Source organism: Cucurbita moschata, unplaced genomic scaffold (genome assembly GCF_002738365.1).
Source record: "Cucurbita moschata cultivar Rifu unplaced genomic scaffold, Cmos_1.0 Cmo_Scf00008, whole genome shotgun sequence".
Taxonomy (NCBI): domain Eukaryota; kingdom Viridiplantae; phylum Streptophyta; class Magnoliopsida; order Cucurbitales; family Cucurbitaceae; genus Cucurbita; species Cucurbita moschata.
In genome coordinates, this window is record NW_019268524.1 from 4,556,853 (window position 1) to 4,579,571 (window position 22,719).

At 34.7% G+C, this 22,719-nt stretch overlaps 4 protein-coding genes across 9 annotated transcripts; 3 read left to right on the forward strand and 1 right to left on the reverse strand.

The window, feature by feature from the left end:
• Positions 1-595: 595 nt before the first annotated feature.
• Positions 596-6,556, forward strand: LOC111445966 (ultraviolet-B receptor UVR8-like). Of its 6 annotated transcripts, XM_023084543.1 has the most exons (9): positions 596-756; positions 886-957; positions 1,592-1,707; positions 2,139-2,828; positions 3,539-3,751; positions 4,388-4,498; positions 5,326-5,694; positions 5,786-5,893; positions 6,083-6,556. In XM_023084543.1, exons 4-9 carry the CDS (start codon positions 2,490-2,492, stop codon positions 6,419-6,421), a joined length of 1,479 nt encoding a protein of 492 aa, XP_022940311.1. In that variant the 5' UTR covers positions 596-756; positions 886-957; positions 1,592-1,707; positions 2,139-2,489; the 3' UTR covers positions 6,422-6,556. The 6 variants fall into 6 exon arrangements, with proteins under 6 accessions (XP_022940311.1, XP_022940313.1, XP_022940310.1 ...); XM_023084545.1 differs by lacking the exon at positions 1,592-1,707; XM_023084542.1 differs by lacking the exon at positions 886-957 and having other exon boundaries at positions 1,592-1,726.
• Positions 6,557-7,019: 463 nt separating this feature from the next.
• Positions 7,020-8,964, reverse strand: LOC111445967 (CBS domain-containing protein CBSX5-like). Its single transcript, XM_023084547.1, has 2 exons — positions 8,471-8,964; positions 7,020-8,114 (listed from the first exon to the last, which is right to left on the reverse strand). The coding sequence occupies exons 1-2, from the start codon at positions 8,839-8,841 to the stop codon at positions 7,277-7,279; spliced, it is 1,209 nt and encodes a 402-aa protein (XP_022940315.1). The 5' UTR covers positions 8,842-8,964; the 3' UTR covers positions 7,020-7,276.
• An 8,709-nt stretch (positions 8,965-17,673) lies between these two features.
• Positions 17,674-18,911, forward strand: LOC111446347 (stem-specific protein TSJT1-like). Its single transcript, XM_023085128.1, has 4 exons — positions 17,674-17,948; positions 18,019-18,259; positions 18,355-18,475; positions 18,562-18,911. Exons 1-4 carry the CDS (start codon positions 17,737-17,739, stop codon positions 18,750-18,752), a joined length of 765 nt encoding a protein of 254 aa, XP_022940896.1. The 5' UTR covers positions 17,674-17,736; the 3' UTR covers positions 18,753-18,911.
• A 984-nt stretch (positions 18,912-19,895) lies between these two features.
• LOC111446345 (lanC-like protein GCR2) lies at positions 19,896-22,654 on the forward strand. Its single transcript, XM_023085126.1, has 6 exons — positions 19,896-20,078; positions 20,197-20,375; positions 21,240-21,351; positions 21,425-21,541; positions 21,634-21,948; positions 22,173-22,654. Exons 1-6 carry the CDS (start codon positions 19,896-19,898, stop codon positions 22,509-22,511), a joined length of 1,245 nt encoding a protein of 414 aa, XP_022940894.1. The 3' UTR covers positions 22,512-22,654.
• Positions 22,655-22,719: the final 65 nt, after the last annotated feature.

Sequence of the window (22,719 nt, forward strand, 5' to 3'; positions counted from 1 at the left end):
GTCTAATTTATTAAATAAGATATCAATTATTATTGTAGCAGTGGATTATTAAATTCTTCATTTCATACTCTTTCGTATAAATCACGTACTCAAATATATAAAACCAAAAGAGATAATAAATTTGAAAGGAAAATGGTTTATTTAGGGCTCGAGAGATGGAATAGATAGGGCCCCACAAATTTTGAATCCACGGTTGAAAAATTTGCATGAAAGGGAACAATGAACGATAAAAAAAAGTATCATGTAAACCGAGCATAGAAAAATAGTGTACTCTTGACCATTCTACACGCTACCTAACAAAAGCGTTGCTTTCTAATCTAGTGGATGTTGAACGTGCTACCTTATTAACTAAGGGAGCAAATGCAACTATTACATAAAACTCTTTCTTTTGGATGCTGTTGGCTACTACACAACTATTTTACATAATAAATAAAATAAATATTTTATATCTTCAAAATAAAATAAAAATATATTAAAAATTATTGAGAACCAGTAGGTTAATTAAATGTATTGATCAGATTATTTGTAATTTTTTTAGAAAAAAAATTACAAATATTTTTATTAATTTAATGGAATTGATAGCAAAAGAAGAAAAACAAATATTATTGAGAGAGAGAAAAGAGAAAGTCGGAAGCATATTCTCTCTCAAAATTGAACTTTCGGCATATTGAAGCCAAACTTCCTACTCTCTCCAGAAATCGAGGAGGATTTTGCAGTTTCTTTTAAAAGTCAGAGCTCAAGGATCTCAATCCGCAGGTTTTTTTTTTTTTTTTTTTTACCTATTCTCATTTTGTTTTGTCCAACTGATTCATATATACTCTGTCAGCGTAGTGTTTTTCGTTCTGATTGTTCTTAGTGTGCGTCTACTTTCTGAGGTTGGCGTAGAACAAGATCTGAGTTGTCATGAAATCGATTATGATGCGTAATGTCTGACGAAAAACCGGAGGATCTTGTTTGGTATGTTGTATAATTTTCACCGAAATTATACTAGTTTATTTGTTGCTGAAGGCCCAAATTCCCTCTATAATCTTCGATTCTGTGGTCGAGGAATTTACTTTTGTTCAAATGTGTGGATGGAAGTACGAAATTTGAGGTTCTTTTTGGGAATCATTATTCCGATTTTCAATTTGGACTTGTTGGTGAGCTGATAGCGGAATTTGACTCTTTCTTAGCAATTTCTGAAAGTGCGAGCTTCTTTTAGGGAACGAAGAACTTTCATATGGTGTTTCGGGTGAAAGTTGTTCCTTAGTTTTGAGATGAGATTAACAAAGACACGGATGTTAGGTCCAACTCCAAAATTATGATTAATAGTTCGTGGATTTTGCATAGGCGTCCTCGTGGGATAATGGTTTTTTGCGGATTATTCTTTATTTTTTCAGACATGTCGTCTAAATCTTTTCATCTTTGTTGTGAAATTCCCTTACTTGAAATGAAAAATCAGAATATGTTATTTGAGAGAGTTCTTGAAGTCCAATTTCTTATTCCATCTCTCTCTCTAACGCGAGACTCCAATTTCGTTTCCAATACACTTCTCTCTCTCATTGCCGTTCCATTTGTCATGGAAGTAATTTATTCGTAACTTTTTCTGCAGAAAAGTTAGTGACCGGCACTTAAAAGCTTCGTAATCATCACTCTTGCCTCCTATCTCTCTCTTTCTGGCGGCTAACTAACATTCCCTCTCATCCCTCTCACTGAAGTTATTTAATTGTAAGTTTTCTGCAGAAAAGTAAGTGACCGGCACTGAAAAGCTTTGTAATTATCACTCCCCCCCCTTCGTCGCCTTCCATGCTTGGTCGCCTGTGTAATCCTCAATCTCTTGCATGCTGTGTAATCCTGTGTAATCCTCAATCTCTTGCATGCTTGGTCGCCTTCCAGACATTGCAATCATGAAGCCTCATTTCTCATCTTTATGAACACCATCGTTCGTTTTCAAATTCATCCCTGTTATTTTTGTTAGTAACATTGGTTGTCTGAATCAATTAATCATACTCGTCTCATCTGATTTTAAGCACGAACCAACTTTGACCTTTGCGTCTACTTGAAACCTTTTTAGTGCTCTTGAGATGATATTTTGTCATTATCTTTGAGGTAATTTACTGCATTCTAATTGTTTCTACTGTTTTTATTGATTTTTGCAGGAAAAAAAAGTTGCATTTCTTCCAATTTTGAATAACTTGTGCGGGTGTCATTTGTCCCATCTGATGATTTGTTTCCAATCCTTGTACCCATTAAGGCTGAAATTCTTTTCAGGAACACCCTTTTTGTACTGTATTTCCCATATTTTCCTCCCTTCTGATGTGTTCTTTATTTGTTGCTTTAATTGCTTGAGATTTCGCCTAAAAATTTGACAACGCTTACGTGTTGGCTATAATTGGTTACATCTATCAGCGCCTCTGTTTTCAGCTGGGAGTCAGTTTTAACTGTATTTCAGTGGGATTCTTATTTGAAATTTCATTCAAGCTTGGAAAGTCAGAAATTTGACTGAAAGTATGGCTAAATGGCTTCATTCAACCTCATTTGCGGACTTGCCTTCACATTTAATTTTCGAAGTTCTAACCTCTGGCCGGCTTAGTGCTCGTGATCTTGTTTGCTTGGAGTTGACTTGCAAGATGTTTGGAGGAAGCCATGAGTTGTACCCCCTCAAGTTTCGATCATTAGTTGATTTTGCAGCATTTCAATTATGTATATCACACAGCATTTATTCCAGAATGGGAGGGGATTCCCAGAAAAAACTCTTTGATCGCTGTCAAGGGAAGTGGAAACGGGTTTTTAGGTTCTTGCAATTGGTGGAAAAATCTTCCAACATTGTTGAGACCTCAGAAGGCAATGTATTATTTCTTCTAGAACTATTGCTTTTCTTTTTAGTTAAATTACTGTACTTGTGAATGTGCCTGGATTTTGCATACCTAAATATCTAGCTATTTATTGGGCTTTGAAATTTCGTTGGATGGAAATTGGATTTTAAAATTGAATTTGTGCATATCTGAGAAATATAGTTGATGTTAGGTTTTGCACTTTGACAAGAAAGTGACGTGATTCATAGTTTATAGTTTGCCTCTCAAGGTTGGCCTTCTTGGTTATTCTTTCGTCATCAATATCTTTTAATTTGCTGGTTTTCCATGTGGCTACATTTGATGCCTTTTGATCAAGATCGCAAAACATAAAGTAATATAGAGGTTTGGCCCCTGATTTAGTTAAAATGTTAATAGTTGTGAATATTTCTTCTTGTTTTTTTTTTTTTTTTTTAAATAGAGTGGAGAACTTGTTGATGAGACAATAGGATGGGTTTTATCTAGATATGACCTTACTTGTTACTAAGTAGTACATGTAGAGTTTGCATTGTTCTATTGAACGAGCATAGTAGCTAACAATGTCTTTTACAGTCATAGGTAATGCTCCTCTACTCAACCTGTAAGATGTAAAAATAAATAAATAAATAAAAAATCTCGTGTCGAAGATATGATTTTGATTGTTTGCTGTCGATTATACTTCTTATTTGTGGAAGAGAATTTGAAGTTATTTCCTATTTATTTTATAGCAGATGCAGATTGCAACTGGAAGATATCATACATTACTGATTAGCAAAGCATCAGTATACTCATGTGGTTCCAGCTTATGTGGTGTTCTTGGCCATGGCGCTGAGACCACACAATGTGTATCATTTACCCGAATTAACTTTCCACCTTCTGTATATGTTGAACAAGTTTCTGCTTCTCACAATCATGCTGCTTTTGTCACACAGTCAGGACAGGTAAACAATTGAATCTTATGTTGGATTTGATCTATATTATAATACGTACTATGTTTGAACTGTTATGTACTGTTATTGGTTCTCCTTGATACAGATTTTGTACCTCACAACGGGTTCCCTCTCTCTCTCTGCTTTTTATATACGGATATATTTTTAATATCTTTTGATCTCAAATAGACCACGCACTTAGCTGTCTAAATTGCTCTACAGATTTGGTCAGTGAATTAGATGGTTGATGTTTATGATTTCCTGTATCATAGAATTTTTTTGTCTTATTGCTATCTTGATCCTAATTGAGCTCTTAGTTTGAATTATTAGAAGTACCATGTTGGAAATTGCAGCTGATTTTGAAGACTCTTTGTCTTCCAAAATTCTAAATCGTAATAAACCTTAAAATTCTGTGTCAATCTTCATAATTTGCTCGGGTTTGTGGACTTAGTTTTAATGATTCTAATTATACTCCATGTTACATAGCTACATGCCTAGTGTATGAAAGCAACCGGTACTTGCAGATCACTGTTACTAGATTTTTTTGCAATAGTTATTTGTCACTCATTGGCACTGTAGTACATGGTTTCATGGATGTCACTCTCAATTACGGTCTTTGATAATCCTATGGCTTGTCTTCATCAATAGGTTTTCACGTGTGGAGATAATTCATCATTTTGTTGTGGACACAGAGATACAATCTTTCAAATCTTTAGACCTAGACTTGTTGAAGGATTAAATGGAATTCCATGCAAACAGGTAAAATGCTTAAAATCTCTGTTTTAGTCCCATATGTATCTTCCATGATTTGTTTGAATTTCACATTTAATTGCAACGTCATAATACAGAATGACATGGCTAGCAAGAAATGTTTTTTTCCTTGGAATAAACCTTTCCTTGTGGTTTATTTTTATTAATATCCATGTACTAGAGTATTTTTATTTATGTGTGTTATAATTGATGTGATTGCACGTATGTATATGATAAATGCAAGTGACAGTCATTTTTTGGGGGTTGAGATCCCAAAAATTTCAAACAAAAAACTAGCCTGACTTTTCATCAACCAAATTATCCCACCAGCCCTCTGATGTTTGAAGAAATCTGGGATATTAGAGTTGTATGTTTTCAAATCCCAGTGGGATTAGGTCTTAAAGAGAATTCACTTCAAGACGAATGGCAGAATAATCAGAGGGGTTCTAGGATCTCTGATGGCTCTAGATTTTTTTTTTTTTTTAATAAGAAACAATTTCATTGATGGATGAAATTATGAAAGGAAAAAATTTCCTTTGATGGCTCTGAAAGTGAAAGCAGGAAAGAAGATGAGAGAATGACAGCAAAAGATGAACATTCTAAGAGAATTACGGGCTGAAGTTAGAATTGGATTGTAGTTAACAAGTGGACAATTGCGTGCCTTAATATACCTGTATTTTTTTTTTAATGGAAACACATTTCATTCATGGAATAATATATTACAGAAGAGGGGGATTTCAACCCCCTAGAATCCTCCATAAGCATGTATTCATGCTGGTTATTGTTCTTAAAACTGATAGACTACTTGTTGATTATGGCATGTAAATTTTCTTCAGGTCTCTGTGGGACATAACTTTTCAGTCTTTTTAACAAGACAAGGCCATGTCTATACGTGCGGAACAAACACATATGGTCAGCTTGGCCATGGTGATACATTAGAGAAATCTACTCCAAAGGTTGTCGAACGGCTTGTGGAAATTGGATCTGTAATTCAGATCTCCGCTGGTCCAAGCTACGTATTGGCCGTAGTTAATGATGGGAGATTATACTCTTTTGGGTCAGGGTCAAATTTCTGCCTTGGCCATGGGGAGCAGCACAACGAGTTCCAGCCTCGAGTTCTCCAGACATTTAGATTAAAGGATATTCATATTGTTTCGGTCTCTGCTGGGGACGAGCATGCAGTGGCATTAGATTCTAATGGATTTGTTAGTTCCCAAACTCAAGATCAGTACAGTAACCTGATTAACATCCTAGGTTGTAGTTTATGACATCTATTTTGTTGATTTCTCATTGCAGGTATATACTTGGGGAAAAGGCTACTGTGGTGCACTGGGCCATGGAGATGAGATTGACAAGACTATTCCTCAACCCCTGAACAGCCTTAAGAACCACCTTGCCGTACAGGTATCGACGATGTTCACCGAACTAAATCTGGATAGCTTTCTTGTGTGATTCTTAATTGCATTTTTAGTCTCTGATGCTGAAGTAAGCTCATAGCACAGGCTCGAAACATTTGATGTCACATATCTTGCATCATCTAGATAAGATCGTGTTATTTACGATTTGTTTGATAACGCTTTTGTCTCGTTCCAGGTATGTGCAAGAAAGAGGAAAACTTTTGTGTTGTTTGACACTGGTATTGTTTATGGCTTTGGATGGATGGGATTTGGCAGCCTTGGATTTCCAGACAGAGGAGTATCTGACAAAGTCTTGAGCCCTCGAAGCCTCGACTGCTTACGAGATCACTGCGTGTCTCGAATCAGCACCGGGCTGTATCACACCGTCGTAGTAACTGACAAAGGAAGACTCTTCGGCTTCGGAGATAACGAACGAGCACAATTGGGACTTGAATCTCTGAGAGGCTGCCTTGAACCCACTGAAATCTTTGTCCAAGATTTGGATGATGAGAGTGCTGCTTCAGAATCTGGGTAATTAACCTACTTGTTATTATCACTTTATAAACTTATAACTTTATGTTTGATATTAACATTTCACAATCTCCATTGTCAATTCATTCATCACTGTAACGGTTTTGCATTACTCTGTGAAACATTCTATTTTCGTTCAGCTTTTTACTGCTTTTGTTACTAAAGTTTCTTAGTCTGATTAATCCAATTAAAAATAATAAGCAATATTATATTGTTCAACCAACTTAATATTTTCAAATTTAAATTTCATTATTATAACATTGTTTTCATTACTATAATATAATTATAAATAAATAATTAAGATGGCAACGACTCGAGTTGGAGATGGAGTCGAAGAATATAATCTTGGTCCCCGACTCATTTTTTCTCTCTCCTCTTTTCATTTTTCGTGTAAACAAAGATTATCCACCTCATTTGTGACCCACCGACCCCACAAAATTAAATGAAAACAACAGTCGAGTAATATTCAAATGACTGGTGAGGTGTAAACCCATACGTGGAAAAGGGCTACTTTTTGTTTTCTTTTATTCAGTTTTGCAATACTCAAGGTTTGCTTGAATTAATTAATCATGGTAGCTCATCATTCTTAAAGGCATAAAATATGGTCAAAAGTGATCGCATAGAAATCTCCATTTCTGCACTCTCTGTTGCAAAGCTTCTTTTAACACAAGATGGCTGAAACATGAAGATCCCAAAAGTTTATAGACAAACAAAACAACACAAATAACACAAACCCAATTGTCTCAACTTGGCCACACAGCTTTGGACTTTTCAGTTTTTTATTCTAGACAATGTAGGAGAAGGAGAAAGGGAAGGGGATACAAAAATTCTAAGCCAAATGGCTTGAAACTCTGTCTGTCTACTCACTTGTCTCTAAATGTTCTCTGAAAACTTTTAACATATCAAGGAATGTGACGATTCCGATCAAACTGCAGTCGTCTTCGATAACCCAGACATAGTTCACGCGGTGCGCGATTGCCTGGATGATAACAGCTATCAGGGAGCTCCTTGGATGACAAACGATGGCCTCGGAACGACGAGTGATTCGTGCTGAGTAACTTGATGATCTTCTGTACTTTCTTGAGCTCGGAGATGGGGAGAACTCCTCATCAGAAGATGAAGAAGTGAAAGATGGAGATCCAATTGAGGATGGTGAATTAGTGAATTCTTGCAGCATTCCTTCCAAGTTGTTCTCTTTCAGCCTAGCCTTCACTACCTTAACAAGATCCTCTGGAGGCCCTCCACAGTCGATGTAGGCCATCAGATCTCCTGAAGACAATGTCATAATCGCAGCTGCAACAGCCTTGTCACACCTGGCAAGGGCAAAGGGTGAGATCTCACCAATCAGAATTCCATCGGCGTCGACGACTGCTACCGAGGTTTGATTGGCGATGCAGTGGGATATGGCTCCAATGGCAGAGGAGGCAGGGGAGTGGTAGTTTACTGATAAGGGATTGGTGCAGATGATGCCAAGGTTGTCAAGGGAGAGGGCAGCAATGGGGGAAAAATGGCCAATTGAGCTGAGGAGATATCTGATTATATCTTCCTGAGTCAGCCAGCAGAATTCACGGCCGCCATGGATGGCATTTTTGGGGGTTTTAAGCTGCTTTCTTCTTGAATTGCTTCCTAGCTTTGCCTTGATTGGGACTACAAGATTTTGAGCACCTTGGAGAACCAGATCAATGGCATCTAACAAGCTGGAATATCAACACAGAGACTTCAATTATCTTCATCTTTAAGAACTTTACACAACTCTACTATTCTATTTACAAGTTCAGAATCATATAAAGTCTGAGAGTAAAAGTAGAAGAGCTAAGGAAAGAAACAAACATTTCAAAGTTGAGTTTGAAAAAAAAGTTCTGTAACGCCCATTTCAGATCAGTAACTGACAAAACTTCAGAAACCTAATTGAAGAATATCAATACCAAACTCAAACATCAATAAAACGCAGCCATTAACAATCATTCAGAAACGAACTAATTAAAGAATAAATTGAAACAATCCTAAGAAAGGAAAAATATAGATCCAAATTTTATCAGATTCATTTCTATACCTAGCAGACGGCTCCAAATGCATCACGATTCCAGGAATTTGTGGCAAAATCTCAGAGATAGGAGCACACAATGCAGCCGAAGGCGACAACAAGTTCTGGTCCCTACAAAGATAGCAAATCACATCCACCATACACAGCTTCCCCACGCATCGGCAGCACTCAAACTCACCACCGTCAGCACTACCATCAACATCACCGCCACCGCAACCGTTCTTCGTCAAACGGCAGTCCCAAACGCTGACGAAGTAATCGTCGGAGAATTTGAGAGCAGTCAAGGCGTCGGCGACAGTTGCGGACAAAGACAACAGCCTCAGCGCTGGCTTGCCGAGACAGAGATCAGAAACGTCATGCGAAAACAAGCTCACTGCCATACAAAAGCTAAAAGGGAGGAGGAACGGTTATCGGAGAGGAGAGGAGGTCGTCAGAATCCGGCAACGGCGGAAGATCGGAGAAATGGGAGAAGATGGAGAAGATGAAGAAGAAAAGAAAGCGATGAAATTCAATATTTATAATGAGAGAGCTTCAATGGAAACTGAAAAAGGTGTAATGAGATGTACGGTACTCAAAAGGGTACCCAAAAAAACAACATAAACTGGGGCCCACTGCTTCCTTTTTCCATTTCTTTAATGAATATTATAATTTGGGTTCAAGGGTATAAATGGAAGAGGTCTTTTTTTTTAATATAATAATTTAAACTTTCAAAAAATATTCTTTATACTTTAATTAAATTATTAAAGCATGTTATAAAATCGAAAATAAAAAATAAAAAATGACACTTAGACCTACATTTTAATGGTTATTCGAAACAAAAACGCCTATTTCTCGTTCTTGCTCGAGAGCCAAAACGAAACTGCCTACTACCTACTGTACTAGACTGAACCTTCGACTAGATAACTTATTCGAACCGAAGGATAGCAGCTTCAAACTTAGCCTATCACGAGTAACTTTGCTGCTTGATCGATAGGGAGGAGCATCTAAAAATTTATAGTAAAAATGACAACGTACGTTAACCGGTAGCTATCGATTTTAAGTTTTCTAATTTTTACACTGAGCTTTGTAACCCTTTTATAAGAAATGTTATTTTATAATATAATCATGTCTCTTCCTCTAAGTTATAATAATAATAATAAATTATTAATTTTTTTTTAAAAAAAAGCTGAATTAACAAAAAAAATAAATCATAAATTTTGCATTTTAATCTAAAAAATACTAATTTATACGTTTTAAAAAAATACTCAAAAATATTAATTTATACGTTTAAAAAAAATACCCAAATTTCAAAAACGACATTAAAATGCTTTATCTTAATCTATAAGATGCTGATAGACGATTTTCATTTATAGATTAAGGTTAAAAATATATTACTTTAATGATATTATTAAAATATTTAAAATTTTAAAGTATTTTTTTTAATATTATTAAAGATTCAATTATTTTTTAAATAAAATATTGATTTTTTTTTTTTTTTTTTGCAAATAAATATTTTTTTAAAAGTTGAAAATATTTTTTTAGACTAAATACGTGATAATTTTATAATTTAATTGTTTTTGATGCATCAGAAAATAATTAAAAAATATATTAGTTGGAAAGATCGGATAGTGTGGGTTCCACCACGTGGGATTCGGGAAGTGACCGACACAGGTCTATCAAATTTGAAAGTTTCCGCAGCTGTACGTACCAATGTAATAACGACGTCGTACTATCCTATATTAATCTATGTACAATTAATCTTTTTTAGAAAAAATAAAATACATTAATTTGTTTATATAATTTTTAAAAATTAGGTTAGGTTGATAATAATTTATTTTAGTTTTAAAAAATTAAATCCATTTTTAGTTTTAAGTTTTTTTATTCCGTTATCTATTTTAAAAATCTAAATAAAAAAATTTAAAACTAAAAAAATATTTAAAACGTATTTTTATTTTTGAAATTTATTATGAATTCCGTTTTTTATTTTAAGATATTTATAAAAATCATAATAAATAATAAAAAAATGATGAGAAAATAAACACAAAATTTTAAATAAAAATAAAAATAAATTTGGATCAGGATTCAAAATCTATATTCCACATTCGATAACAAAGTTCGTTTAACCTAAGAGTTCTTATAATTGAACCACCAAAAAGGAAGGTACACCGAGTTCACATAAGTAGTGATTTTCAATTTTTTCAAATTTTTTTAGTCACTATTTATTTTCAAAATCGCTATAATTTAGATATAATCCCAGATCATTTATATACTCGTCCGTCCTCATTTACTCGATTATTTAACAAATTTTGGAATAGAAATCAATTGTGGGTCTCGTTCTATTCTCGAATTAGTAATCCTTAAAAAGGCACTCAATTCCATTCTATTGATTATTAAGTGGTTTGGTAGTCAATCTCGTTCTCAATCATTATTAATCGAGACCCACACAATTTGTTTTTGTTCGATTAACTTAATAAAAATATCATTAAACTTTTTTTTATGAATTTTTAAAAGCTTTAAAAAAAAATTAAAATATATCATTAAAAAAACGAAAGAACGAGAAATTGTTGAGTTTTACATGTTTTGTAAAGAATTTTTATGTTTTTAAATTATAAAAATCTTGTTGTTAAGTAATTACTCTAGTCTGTATGTTTGCTCAAAGTCAGGTATGTAATGTTCGACGTTAGTTAGGGAAAGCCCAAAGAGAACAATATCGACTAGCGGTGAATCTGGGCCATTACAAATAGTATAAGAGTCCGACACCGGACGATGTGCCAACCTTCTCATTGTTCCCCGAAGGAGGTAGACACAAGGCGGTGGGCCAGTAAGCACACTGGGTCTCGAAGGGGGGTGGATTTGGTGGCGGTACCACATCGATTGGAGGAAGGAAAGAGTGCCAGCGAGAACGCTGGGTCTCGAAGGAGGGTGGATTGTGATGTCCCACGTTGGTTGGGTTGGGGAGGAGAACAAAACATCATTTATAAGGGTGTGAAAATCTTTCCCTAGGAGACGTGTTTTAAAGCCTTGAGAGAAAACCCAAAGAGAACAATATCAACTGTGAATATGGGCCGTTGCGATGCGAGGCGAAGAGATTTGAAACTCTACTAAAAATGCGTGGGAGTTAAAGTTTAGGTTATATTAGTTTCATCGTAAATACAACAATATAATATAATTATTGAAATAAAAAATCCTAATATTTATACAAATGCAATTTGGATTGGGAAAACTTTATAATTAGTCATTAATAAGTTAAAAAGGTAACATTCTCTTATTATTATGATGCACATGGTAACAACTCCAAAACCATAGTTTAAAAACAAGAAAATAAATATAATAAAATGATTACGCGAAACAAAATCTAAAAATTAGCCAGCTATCAAACGATGAAAAAATCAAAAATCAAATTTAAAAAATGAAATAAATAAATAATAAAATAATAACTACCGAACACGGATCTATAATACTCTTTGAAAAAACGCAACTTATCTTGAATCACTTTGACTTCAAGTTCGAGGTTCACAATTTTTTTTATTCGACACTTGATAATTTTATCAATATGGCTAAGTTGAAGACATGATTTTGATACCATGTTAAAAATCACGAGCCTCTAAAACTCTCATGAATTTACTTTTAGCTTATTCAAAATGTCTTATACCAATAGAGACAGTATTTATTACTAATAATGTAATGTAACGGCCCAGATCCACCACTAACAGATATTGTTCTAGCTTCCCTTCATGGCTTTAAAACGCGTCTACTAAAGAAGGCTTCCACACCCTTATAAATGATGGTTTGTTATCCTCTCCAACTAATATGAGATATCACAAATAAACTTACACCGATACGAGAAGATTTGTAAATATATATATATATATATATATATTTTGTAGGGTAGGTAAATTGGAAGGGTTGTTTATGTTTAAATAAATTTATGTAACGGCCTGAAAGTTGGGGACCATTTTTTATAACAAATTATTATTATTATTATTATTATTATTATTATTTTTTTGTCGGTTTTAGTCCTTTGATTTGATAATAGCACTCGATCTGTCCTCTTGTCGTGTTTACGCAACCAAAAGTGGGAGAGAGTTTGAAGATTTATTATTATTATTATTTTGCATTTTTGGTTTTTAAATTTTTTATTTATAAAAATTAATTTTGTTGTTTAAAAAATGAATTTTATATGTTTTATGTAATATGAATTTATATTAGTTTTGAGATTGGTTCGGTTGCTTAATTCTTGATTGTACGAGTCTAACTCGTGAACTGAACGTCTTGAGATAAGTGTAGGGACCTTTGATCCTCTTGGCAGGATCGAAAAAGAGGTAGATTTAATCACGTGGAAACCTACATTTGAAGACAAATCCTACAATATCTCGTAGGCGTCAAGGAACTTGAATTTTGATCCCAAAACATGATTATATTTGAAATTAGTGCCTTAGTACGCCCGTGATTAAGACAACTAGAATTACGAGCCATATGTAAACAAGAAATAAAGCTAATCAACTTATTTTGTTCCTTTCTTTCGTTTTTCTCATATTTAAATGAGAGCGATTATGAGGATGCAATGGTTAAGAAAGGGTTAAAATAACTGAAAGTTGCTACCTATATCAACAAGGTGCACATTTGTGATACTTGAGTAAGAGAGGAGTACATGAACTGTAACGGCTCAAATCCACCGCTAGTAGATATTATCCTCTTTGGGCTTTCCCTTTCGGGCTTTAAAACGCGTCTGTTAGGGGAAGGTTTCCACACCCTTATAAATGATGGTTTATTCTCCTCCCCTACCAATGTGGAACATCACATGAACTAACAGAGACCACATTCGAATGAGAGCTATCTTTAAGGATAGAATGACAAAGAAAAGACTTAAAGGAAATGAAAGTTACTACCTTTACCGACAAAATGTACTTTCATTTTCGATGGCTAAATCATAGAATCATAGAAACTTCATGATTAAACGTGCTTTGTATGGAGCAATTCTTTTTTTGGGTGACCTCCTAGGATACAATATCCTCGGATTCGTGTTGGTCGGTAGGGACAATTTTCATTCTTAGAAGCAAAGAGTAAGTAAAGTGACCATGTCACAAGGGAATGTTGGTCAATGCTGAATCCTGGGCACAAGTTATTACAACCTTCCTTTTTCGGTAGCTCAATCATAAGAACTCTAAAAGTAAACGTGCTTTGCTTAGAGTAATTTGATGTTATATGACCTCTTGAGAATTTTCCTAAGAATCAAACATAGATAATATGACCATGTCGCACAAGAGGCAGAGAAACACTGAGACCATCAAGTATTGAATCTGAATTCTAAATCTCGATCCAAATCCTAGATAAATTTTGAACAAGAACAAACACGAGTAACTCCCATAACTCCATAGCTAGACGCTCATAAAAGTAAAGGAATTAAGGTGCATATTACTTATCAAATTGGTGCTTATAATAAGAAGTGTTATGAATGCTAAAGAAGAGGCATATAGTGTATAGCAAGTATCACAAAAATTAGTGGCAGAGATTGTGGTGTGCTTAAAAGGAAGGGAATATTCCCACATGCCCTATGACTTAAGAGGCTTTGTCTTTTTAACAAAGACAAGATGAGGCCAACACAATACCAAACTTACTGCAATTTCTTTATTTGGTTGTCCATTTCTACATACTAAAAAAAGCTTTAATCCTGTTTTCATCTCAATTATTCATGCATGCATGTGCTATGTGCTATGTGCTATGTGTGACAGAGAATCAAAATTTCAACTTACCATAATTTGATTGTTTACTAATTCTCGTGTTTGCTGTAAAAAGGTTTTAACCTTAACCTTATCACATATCCGAACAAAATGTCGTCAATATGACATGTTTAATAGATTATTAAACTTTACTATCCGATAATATTAACAGATATGATAATTCATTACATCTAAATTTTATGAATTTTATAAGGTTTTTTGTTTTTTTAAAATTAAACTTATAAACACCGTTAACTTTTATGAATTTTACAAAATCCAAGCTAAATTTTAAAAATTAGATTTTTTTTTATAAAAACTTAGTTTTTAGATTTTGGATAAGAATTCGAATGTTTTTCTTTAAAAAAAAATGAAAACTATTATAAAGAAATTGAAAAAAAAAACAAGAATAATTTTTAAAAATAAAAAACAAGGTCCACATTATACTCAATCCACATTATAAATTTCTTTTTCTAAGCACTATTTCTACCTATAAATTTCTTTATTCAATAACCTATTACTTTTTTATAAATATTTTCAAAATCCAAATCAAAATTTGAAAATGCCAAAAAAAAAATAATAATAATATTTTCTTAAGAAATAGTAAAACATTAAGTGATAAAACAAATTAAACACAATTTTTTAAAAAGCTAAAACAAAAAGCTAACCATTTATATACATATATATTCTTCTCATTGGACTTATTTTGGCATCCTTTTGTAGTCATTTGTTGAACTTCAAAACGTTTACATTTTTAATCAAATTCTAAAAATAAAAAATACGAACAAAATAAGACAATTCAGAAAATAATATGTACAGATTTAATTTCTAAAAATAAAAAATATACTATGAAAGGCTGGGAGAAGGAGAAAAAGGAAGAGAGACACGTGGTTGAAAAGAGAAAATAATAATAATAATAATAATAATAATAATAATAATAATAATAAACAAAGAACTGTGAGAGGTGGTCCGTACCTCTCACATGTTGACGAACAAGTACTTACAATACTCTTCCATCCTATTACAAATTCAATAAAAATATATTTTTATATCTCTAATTTAGAAATTTAATTTTAATTTAAATAATTATATACAATATATTTTCAAACCATAAAATACTAAATGAAATTTCAATTATACTTAATTAAATTATGACCATAACAATAACATATAGTTGAATTTTAAAAAATGAAATATAGTTTTGTATTTTAAAAGTTTAAATTAAAAATTAAGATAAAATTATGATTATGAGAATTTACAGTATTTTAAAGATAATCACGTAATTAAAAAAGAATTTGAAAAAATAAATGATTATGAAACACATTATATCAAATAAATCCTAAATCTAAAATATTTGAGCGTTTAATTGTTACTGGTTAGAAATAAACAAATAAATAAATAATACTACAATCACTTTTATATAAACTATAATGTAATATTTAGGGAGTTTCAATAATTTCAATTTTTTTTTTTTTTAAAGAACCAACCCACTTAGAAGGTCCTGGGCCTGTCATTGAGGCCCATTTTAAACGAGAAGAAGATGTGAGGATAAAAATCCTCATTTTTTAATCTACGAGTGTGTAGGCTAGGTTGTACATATCATAACTACTCTCACATATTAATAAATTAATCCTACTCCATTTGATTGTCTATGTAATTCATAGGATGTAGGTGACAACCACAACTTAAACACCTCTCTCATCTCTTAATTATTTATGATAGAGGAGTATATTTTTGTTCGGGGAAGAGGCAAATGGTGTCATTACGGAATATCCCACAATGTATTTTGTACTCGTGTACCATGTACATTAATGGATGGATCAAATTGGTAAACAAGATTTAAATGGTACTTTCTACGTGGAGATGATTATTATGAAAGCCAATAAAATTCTACATTTGTTAGGAAAAAAACGTGAGCGTGGATATATAAGTAAGAACAACTATCTCCACTACAATGAGACTTTTATACTTAAAGTTGACAATATATAACGCATAGATTCAAACGTCTATCACAAGCTATAAATATGTCTATAATACCAAGTCATATAAACTAAAAAAATTTGTCTAACCTATACATTGGCACAATCAAAATATAAATCACATAAGAATGAAGTTAGGGTATCCAAGTCCAAGGTTAGGGAACAGTGAGTCCTGTTAGGAATCACGACTCTCCACAATGGTATGATATTGTCCACTTTGAGCATAAGCTCTCATGGCTTTGCTTTGGGCTTCCCCAAAAGGCCTCATACCAATGAAGATAGTATTCCTCACTTATAAACCCATGATCTTCCACTAAATTAACCAATGTGGGACACTCCCAATCCAAATAATCCTCAACAATCCTCCCCTCGAACAAAGCACACTATAAGCCTCCCCTGAGGCTTATGGAGCTCTCGAATAGCCTCCCCTTAATTGAGGCTCGACTCCTTCTCTGGAGCCCTCGAACAAAGTACACCATTTGTTCGACACTTTAGTCACTTTTGACTACACCTTCGAGGCTCGCCATTCTTTGTTCGATATTTGAGGATTCTATTGGCATGGTTAGGTTTAGGGCATGGCTCTGATACCATGTTAGGAATCACGACTCTCCACAATGGTATGATATTGTCCACTTTGAGCATAAGCTCTCATGGCTTTGCTTTGGGCTTCCCCAAAAGGCCTCATACCAATGAAGATAGTATTCCTCACTTATAAACCCATGATCTTCCACTAAATTAACCAATGTGGGACACTCCCAATCCAAATAATCCTCAACAAGTCCAAATGTCAAAGAATGTCTATAATAATTGGATAAGACACGGTGCTATATCTGGGTGCTGGATTTAACTGGTCTTTGAGAACAGACCCACAGAATTGGAAAGAATGGGAGACAGTGGCAGTAGCGGTAGCAGGCAGCTGATGTGGTTGTGACTTTCTGGATAACTTTTAACTTCTTTCATACCAAACCATATCCTAATCCCACGTTGCCTTATTATTCTTCTTATTCTCCCAACCAATTCTCACACTATTCCTGGGGCAACCTTTTCTTAATTTTCCTTTTCATTTTTTGCAATGAGGCTAAGCTTGAAATCTTAGTTAATAATGAGTAGGTGAAACTATATTTTCATAGTTCTCCATTTGAATTTATTTTTCTTAAAAAAAACAAGACAAATGGTAAATGAGAGCTAACTAAACTATCTATTTTAGTTCGAAAATTATCATGTTTTTAATTTCACAGCTCAATAATTTTTTTTTTTTATAAAAAAAAAAAACTGCATAGCATGTGTAAATTTATGATCCAAGTTATGTATTGAACATGATAAAAAAATGAAGAATTTCTCTATTAAATATACTAAAAGAAAAAAAAAAGATATTATCTATTTGCGAGCGAGCGAGCGATAGAGAAAGGTGAGAGAGATAAGCCTCGTTGAAAAACGAGAACCTTATCCCCATCCCTCACACTAGAATCCACGCCCACAATAATTGTAAAACATTTGCCATACCGTCTTGGATTTTAGAAAACTTTATATAAGGCAGACCTTCGATTAGCTTCTCTCTCCCTCTTATCATTTTTTGAGGAAACCATTCGAATTTCCGAAAATGTTCGCCATTTTTCACAAAACTTTCGCACACCCACCTGAGGAACTTAACAGCCCTGCATCTTTCAGTGGCTCTAAGACGCCTAAACTTCCTAAAGAAACAGTCAAAGAATTTATTTCTCGACACCCTCACAATACTTTCTCTGTTAACTTCGGTGAGGCGGCTGTTCTTGCTTATGTTCCTCCTGATCGTCCTTCCTCTCTCAGCCAAAGGTAATTCCCGCTCTAGATTTTAATTCCCAGCTGAGCAGCTTGAGTTGTTTTGTTTTTTGGTGAATTACAGGCTGTTCTGTGGATTTGATGACATATACTGTCTGTTCTTGGGAAGTTTGAACAATCTATGTGCACTCAACAAGCAATATGGTCTATCAAAAGGCTCAAATGAGGCCATGTTTTTAATTGAGGCCTATAGAACACTTAGGGACAGAGGTCCTTACCCAGCTGATCAGGTCCTTAAGGAGCTAGATGGCAGCTTTGCCTTTGTTGTTTATGACAGAAGGGCTGGGGCTGTTTTTGCTGCCTTGGTACACTCTCTCTCTCTCTCTCTCTCTCTCTCTCTCTTAAAATGAGCAATTAATTTGGTATTAAAAAGAAGTATGGTATCATGGGTCATAAACAGGGGGCAGATGGAGAAGTGAAGCTCTATTGGGGAATTGCAGCAGATGGGTCAGTGGTGATTTCAGATGATATGGATATCATAAAAGAAGGCTGTGCAAAATCATATGCACCCTTCCCACCTGGTAATGCTCTCTTTAACAGTAATGTTTTTTGATTGATTAGGGGAGTGGGAATTTGTTCTAATTGAGAAAGAAATTTACATGAACAGGATGTATGTTCCATAGTGAAGGAGGTCTAATGAGCTTTGAGCATCCATTGCACAAGATGAAGCCAATGCCTAGAATTGATAGTGAAGGAGTCATGTGTGGAGCTAACTTCAAGGTTGATGTGTATACAAGAGTCAACAGCATTCCAAGAAGAGGCAGTGAAGCTAATTGGGCCGAATGGGATACAAACTAGATAGATCTCTCTCTGTGTGCTCATGCTGTTTTCACAATCTCTTTTTCTCTCCCCTGTTCTAACATCTCTCTCTCTCCAGTGGTTGTAATTTAGAGAATAAAGTTTGTGGGTGCCTTCTTACTTCTTTTTTAAATGTTAATAAACAAGTAAATTGATGAATTCTTGAGGTATTTTCAGTAAATTAGTGAAGAAGATCATTCCTAGATGAAGCCTAACTCTAAGAAGAATTATATCAAACACTTGGCGGGCACATTGGCATTTCTGTTTTCTTTATGTAATTCCTTGTAGAACTCAAAATTTAAGAAACTTAGTATGCCAAAAGCCGACTATATTAAGTTTTCTCTTCCGAAAATCAACGCAAACATGCTATAATCTCAAAACTTACTCAACCAAAAGTCTCAAAAGATTCAAATCATTCATACTAACCAGACGGATAAAGTGCGTAAGTTTCTAACCTCAGATAATAGGCAGAAAGAGCTCGATTCCTCCTTGTTCTTCTTCTTCTTCTTCTTACAAATTACAACTGTGTGGCAAAAGTTATCATCAATCAAATCACATATAAACTTCCAAACATAGAAATTAAACCGCTTAAATCGCGGCAGAAAAAACGCCAAAAAATTTACCTAAGTATCGATCAAAGCAGAGGCAGAGCCCTGGTAGAGCCATGTTCGCATTTGAGGTTTCACGAACTCGTTCACAAAATCATATGATTCATATTCTATTATATATATATACAGATTCGATTTTCGCTCCTATTTTTGGCGGGAACTTAAATAAACAGTATATTAATATTTTCCCATTAATTACAATTATAATAAATTTATCTTAAACAGAAGAAAAACAATATCTTAAATTATATATTTAAAATATATTTAATAAGTTTCTTGAATTTTAAAAATGTTTATGAGATATTTAAATTTTAAAAAAAATTAATTTAATTTTGTTTTTAATTAATTTATAAATTAAAAAACACAGGTCGAATAGTTGAATTAAAAAAAAAAAATTAAAATTTCTATTTATTATTATTTTTAAAAATTACTAAATGGATCGGCACAATAAAGTTGCACTAAACTTTCGTTTCGCGCGGCTACGGCAGCAGGGTCGGCGACAACAACCGCCAGAGAGAACATAGACACCGAAGAAATGGCCGATCGTTTCTTTCCGATCCAAATGCCACACTTCGTGGCCGAAGCACCGGCGGACGAACTCGCACCGTCGGATTCCGATATCGACGAAGACCCACTTACTCCCTCTAAGCTTCTTTCACTGCCTCACGCTGCGCTTTCTGCTCGCTTTATACAAACCGCTCTCGACCTCAAGGAAACGGTACCTTCAGCTTCTCAGCTCGTTTCGGAATTTTGTTTGAAATTTTTTATTTTATGATTTTCTAGGGTTTTTCTTCTTTTTTTTTTTTTTTTGGTCTGAGATTCGTGGTTTCTTTTAGGTCGTGAGGGAGACGTGGACCTTGAGTGAAAGGTATCTACAGGATTATACATTGTATACTGGGGCATTAGGGACGGCTTTCCTGGCTTTGAAATCATACGTTGTTTCTAACAATGAGAATGATCTCAAATTGTGCTCTGAGATTGTGAGAGCTTGTGAGACTATTTCTAGAGATTCGAGGTAATCTTTCGGTTTAATTGTGTGATTTTCTGTACAAGTTTCATTTTATTCTTTGCATTTTTGTTGAAGCTTATGGATAGCCTCTGTAACTAGTGATGAAATCTATTTCAATGGAGAATTTAACGTAGAATGTAATAAGTTTGTGTTAATTTGAAGAAAGGTGAGATAGTAGAGTCAACGATGGAGACTATTCGTAAGACTTAATCAAATTACAGGACTAAAATGGAACTTAGCTACAGATCAAAATAACACTAGTGTCAAAATAGCAGATGAATAATAGTTAATTTTTATTGTTTGAAAGTGGAGATATGTGGATTGATTCTATGTTCTGGTGAGATATTGTGGGTCCTGTATGGGTTAGAGGGGGAACTAAGCATCCTTGGAAACTTTTCCAACTCATTTTAAAATATCTTAAGAGGAAGCCTGAAAGGGAAAGTCCAAAGATGACAATATCTGCTAGTGGTGGGCTTGAGCTGTTACAAATGGTATCAAAACCAGACACTTGACGATGTGTCAGCTAGGACGTTGAGCCCCGAAAGGGGATGGACATCAGACGGTGTGCCAGTGAGGATGCTTGGCTCCGAAGGGGGGTGGATTGTGAGATCCCACGTCAGTTGGGGAGAAGAACGAAACAAGGGTGTGGAAGTCTCTCTAGCAGACGCATTTTAAAAATCTTGAGCGGAAGCTTGAAAGAGAAATCTCAAAGTAGACACCTTTGGACTTGTCTGCTAGTGGTGGACTTGCGCCGCTGCTATAAAATTGGTCGTTTGGATTTGATTTCAGATCATTCAAATTTAGATTCCTTTTGCAGGAAGTGGTTTTGTTTGTAGGGAAATTCTCAATTTCTGTTCAATTGCATTGCAGGCGCGTGTCATTTCTCTGTGGGCGAGCGGGCGTTTGCGCTCTTGGTGCCGTTGCAGCAAAGCTTGCTAACGACGGAAGGCTAGTGGACCATTACTTGGAAAAGTTCAAACATGTAATGCTTTTTCGCCATTGATTTTATGTTGCCTTCCTTCCATTTACTTATGAATTTTATGCTGTGAGAGCAGATCAAACTACCCAGCAATTTACCGAATGAACTGCTATATGGGAGAGCAGGGTTCTTATGGGCCTGTTTGTTTCTAAACAAGCACATTTGTCAGCACACGATATCGAAAACTATTATGGTATGTCATTTTGATAAAACACTCTCATTTTATCTTCTTAACACAACTAAAAGTTGTAATATTTACCGTCTAATGGATTAAAATTTGGGCAGAGATCGGTTGTCGATGAGGTTATAAAGGTTGGTAGACAATTGGGTAAGAACGGGAAATCTCCTTTGATGTATGAATGGCATGGGAAGAAATACTGGGGTGCTGCACATGGACTAGCTGGAATTATGCATGTCTTGATGAACATGGAACTAAAACCTGATGAGGTTGAGGATGTCAAGAATACACTACGTTACATGATTAAAAATCGGTTTCCAAGTGGAAATTTTCGTTCGAGCGAAGAAAATGATTCTGATAAGCTGGTGCACTGGTGCCATGGGGCTCCTGGGGTTGCACTTACCCTCATTAAAGCAGCTGAGGTATTCATTGTCATTCTTGTCGTTAGGCCTGTATTACTAAGGATCCAAGTAACCGTAGCTTCTTTTATACTGATAAGATGGTGGGCTGGCTCATTTAGGAGTATACTATACGCTTGCATTGGTTTAGCTAGATTCAATAATTATACGAAACTATCAGCGCTCTGAAACCATATCTTTTGAGGCCTTAATTACAGTATTCATCTCTATGTACACACATACACCAGGTTTTTGGAGACAGTGAGTTTCTGCAAGCAGCATTAGATGCTGGGGAAGTCGTCTGGAACCGTGGTTTGCTCAAACGGGTTGGCATCTGCCACGGAATCAGCGGTAACACGTACGTGTTTCTTTCACTCTACCGGTTGACTGGTGATCCCGTATACTTATACAGAGCCAAAGCATTTGCATGCTTTCTGCATCAGAATGCTCAAAAGTTAATTTCTGAAGGAAAGATGCAGTCTGGTGATCGCCCTTTTTCCATGTTTGAAGGAATTGGAGGAATGGCATATCTTTTTTTTGACATGAATGAACCATCTGCTGCTAGGTTCCCAGCTTATGAACTGTGAAGTTTTTTTGACACTTACCTGAAATGTACAAAGCAGTTCAGCTGAACCTTGCAACGTTTTAGATATTGTAAAGTTTGTAAAAGTTGTACCTTTCTGCAGTTTGTAATACAGGTCGATACATGATTCACTATCGTTGTGAGAAATAGGACTCGAACAGGTCATTACGAGCCCTCTTATCTCGTAATGTATCTAACCTGTTCGTGTGGTT

Bases quoted from the DNA above. Each gene is read 5' to 3' on its own strand.
- LOC111445966 (XM_023084543.1), top strand. From the start codon at position 2,490: ATGGCTAAATGGCTTCATTCAACCTCATTTGCGGACTTGCCTTCACAT. The intron at 3,752-4,387 runs GTAAACAATTGA...CTTCATCAATAG, and splicing joins TTGTCACACAGTCAGGACAG to GTTTTCACGTGTGGAGATAA. The intron at 5,695-5,785 runs GTTAGTTCCCAA...TTCTCATTGCAG, and splicing joins CATTAGATTCTAATGGATTT to GTATATACTTGGGGAAAAGG.
- LOC111445967 (XM_023084547.1), bottom strand. From the start codon at position 8,841: ATGGCAGTGAGCTTGTTTTCGCATGACGTTTCTGATCTCTGTCTCGGC. The intron at 8,115-8,470 runs GTATAGAAATGA...TTGATATTCCAG, and splicing joins CATTTGGAGCCGTCTGCTAG to CTTGTTAGATGCCATTGATC.
- LOC111446347 (XM_023085128.1), top strand. From the start codon at position 17,737: ATGTTCGCCATTTTTCACAAAACTTTCGCACACCCACCTGAGGAACTT. The intron at 18,260-18,354 runs GTACACTCTCTC...GGTCATAAACAG, and splicing joins GGGCTGTTTTTGCTGCCTTG to GGGGCAGATGGAGAAGTGAA. The intron at 18,476-18,561 runs GTAATGCTCTCT...TTACATGAACAG, and splicing joins ATATGCACCCTTCCCACCTG to GATGTATGTTCCATAGTGAA.
- LOC111446345 (XM_023085126.1), top strand. From the start codon at position 19,896: ATGGCCGATCGTTTCTTTCCGATCCAAATGCCACACTTCGTGGCCGAA. The intron at 20,079-20,196 runs GTACCTTCAGCT...GGTTTCTTTTAG, and splicing joins CTCTCGACCTCAAGGAAACG to GTCGTGAGGGAGACGTGGAC. The intron at 21,949-22,172 runs GTATTCATTGTC...CACATACACCAG, and splicing joins CCCTCATTAAAGCAGCTGAG to GTTTTTGGAGACAGTGAGTT.